Here is a 1487-nt window from a genome sequence, read left to right on the forward strand (position 1 = left end):
AAAAAAAAAAAAAAAAAAAATTAAAGAGAGATGTTGCCTAGGTTCAGGGCTGAGGGCTTTATCTGTAATTTTGTTCAGGAGGGAGGCATGACTAAGGGATGAAGGGGTTAATGGTGGTAGACCTAAGTGAAATTCTCCATGTGGAGTTTTACTTAATCTCATCTGCCTGTACTATGTATCCCTACAGCCAAACCCATGCGTATCAAAGAGGATATTCTTGCCTGCTCAGCTGCTGAGCTCAACTACGGACTGGCCCAGTTTGTGAGAGAAATTACTCGACCCAATGGCGAGCGCTATGAACCTGACAGTATCTACTATCTGTGTCTTGGCATCCAGCAGGTACCCTTGCACACTGCCTCACTTCCCATCACTCAACATAGCAGGCAGGGTCCAACCACAAATGATCTGTCCTACTTTGTCCCCTACCCCAAGCAGGCAGCTTGCTTTTAATCTTCTAGTGAAAATATGATGTGAGATGTGAATGCTATTCTAAAAATCAAAGCTTCATTCCAGAACAATTGGTCAAGGAGCAGTCTTCATTCCTGTCTGGGTCCCCTTTGTAATCCTTAAACCCATTCTAGGAGGAGAGGGCTGGGTGGAGCTGGGCTTCTTGAGTGGTGGTGTAATGTTTAGTTCCACCTGGGAGAGGTCAGCCATGTATTACCTGACAAGAGGGTCTGGGCTTCTAAAGAACATACATCTCCTCCAAACCTCCTCTTCCAGCAAAGCCTCAGTACCTGAGTGATAGGTTTACCTGGGGAAAGTATTCTTCTGGGTCACCTAATCAAGCAGCTGTTTTCCATCATCTGCTCATTATCAAGGAAAAGATACCTGGGGCTTTTGGCATCACTGTCTTTCTTCTATGACCTACAGTCTGGCTTTATGTGTGTGTGTTTTATTTTTCCCCACAGTACTTGCTGGAAAATAACCGAATGGTGAATATTTTCACGGACCTTTACTACCTGACTTTCGTTCAAGAACTCAACAAGTCTCTGAGTACCTGGCAGCCCACGCTCCTCCCCAACAGTAAGGGACAGGGAGTTAGCAGCCCACACATCCTTTCCTTCATTGTTCCAATATGCCAGTGGTTCTCAACCTGTGGCTGTATTAAAGGGTCGCGGCATTAGGAAGGTTGAGAATCACTGCAATATACCATCCCAAGAGTATTGTGCTGTTTGATCTACCACTCTTCACAAAGGGTCCAAGGACAGGAGCACCTAGCTGAAGATTGCGGGTTTAGAGCTAGAGGAGCAATCAATCCACCCACCTCCACCTCCCAGAGTGCTAGGATTACAGGCGTGAGCCACTGCACCCAGTTTACATTTTCTTTAAAAACCAGTCCTGCTGGCTCAGCGCCTGTGGCTCAAGTGGTTAAGGTGCCAGCCACATACACCTAAGGTAACAGGTTTGAATCCAGCCTGGGCCCGCCAAACAACAATGACGGCTGCAACCAAAAAAAAAAAAAATTGCCAGGCATTGTGGCGGGC

The 1487-nt window shown here is 46.5% G+C and overlaps 1 protein-coding gene across 1 annotated transcript in view; it reads left to right on the forward strand.

The window, feature by feature from the left end:
• Positions 1-1487, forward strand: part of ZMYM3 (zinc finger MYM-type containing 3) — a 16124-nt gene that overhangs the window by 11274 nt on the left and 3363 nt on the right. The window contains exons 21-22 of the mRNA XM_023508052.1: positions 188-339; positions 912-1040. Of these exons, the coding sequence (XP_023363820.1) occupies positions 188-339; positions 912-1040 (281 nt within the window). The remainder of the gene's footprint in view (positions 1-187; positions 340-911; positions 1041-1487) is intronic.

This window comes from Otolemur garnettii, unplaced genomic scaffold (genome assembly GCF_000181295.1).
Source record: "Otolemur garnettii isolate 467f Iridium unplaced genomic scaffold, OtoGar3 scaffold00219, whole genome shotgun sequence".
Taxonomy (NCBI): domain Eukaryota; kingdom Metazoa; phylum Chordata; class Mammalia; order Primates; family Galagidae; genus Otolemur; species Otolemur garnettii.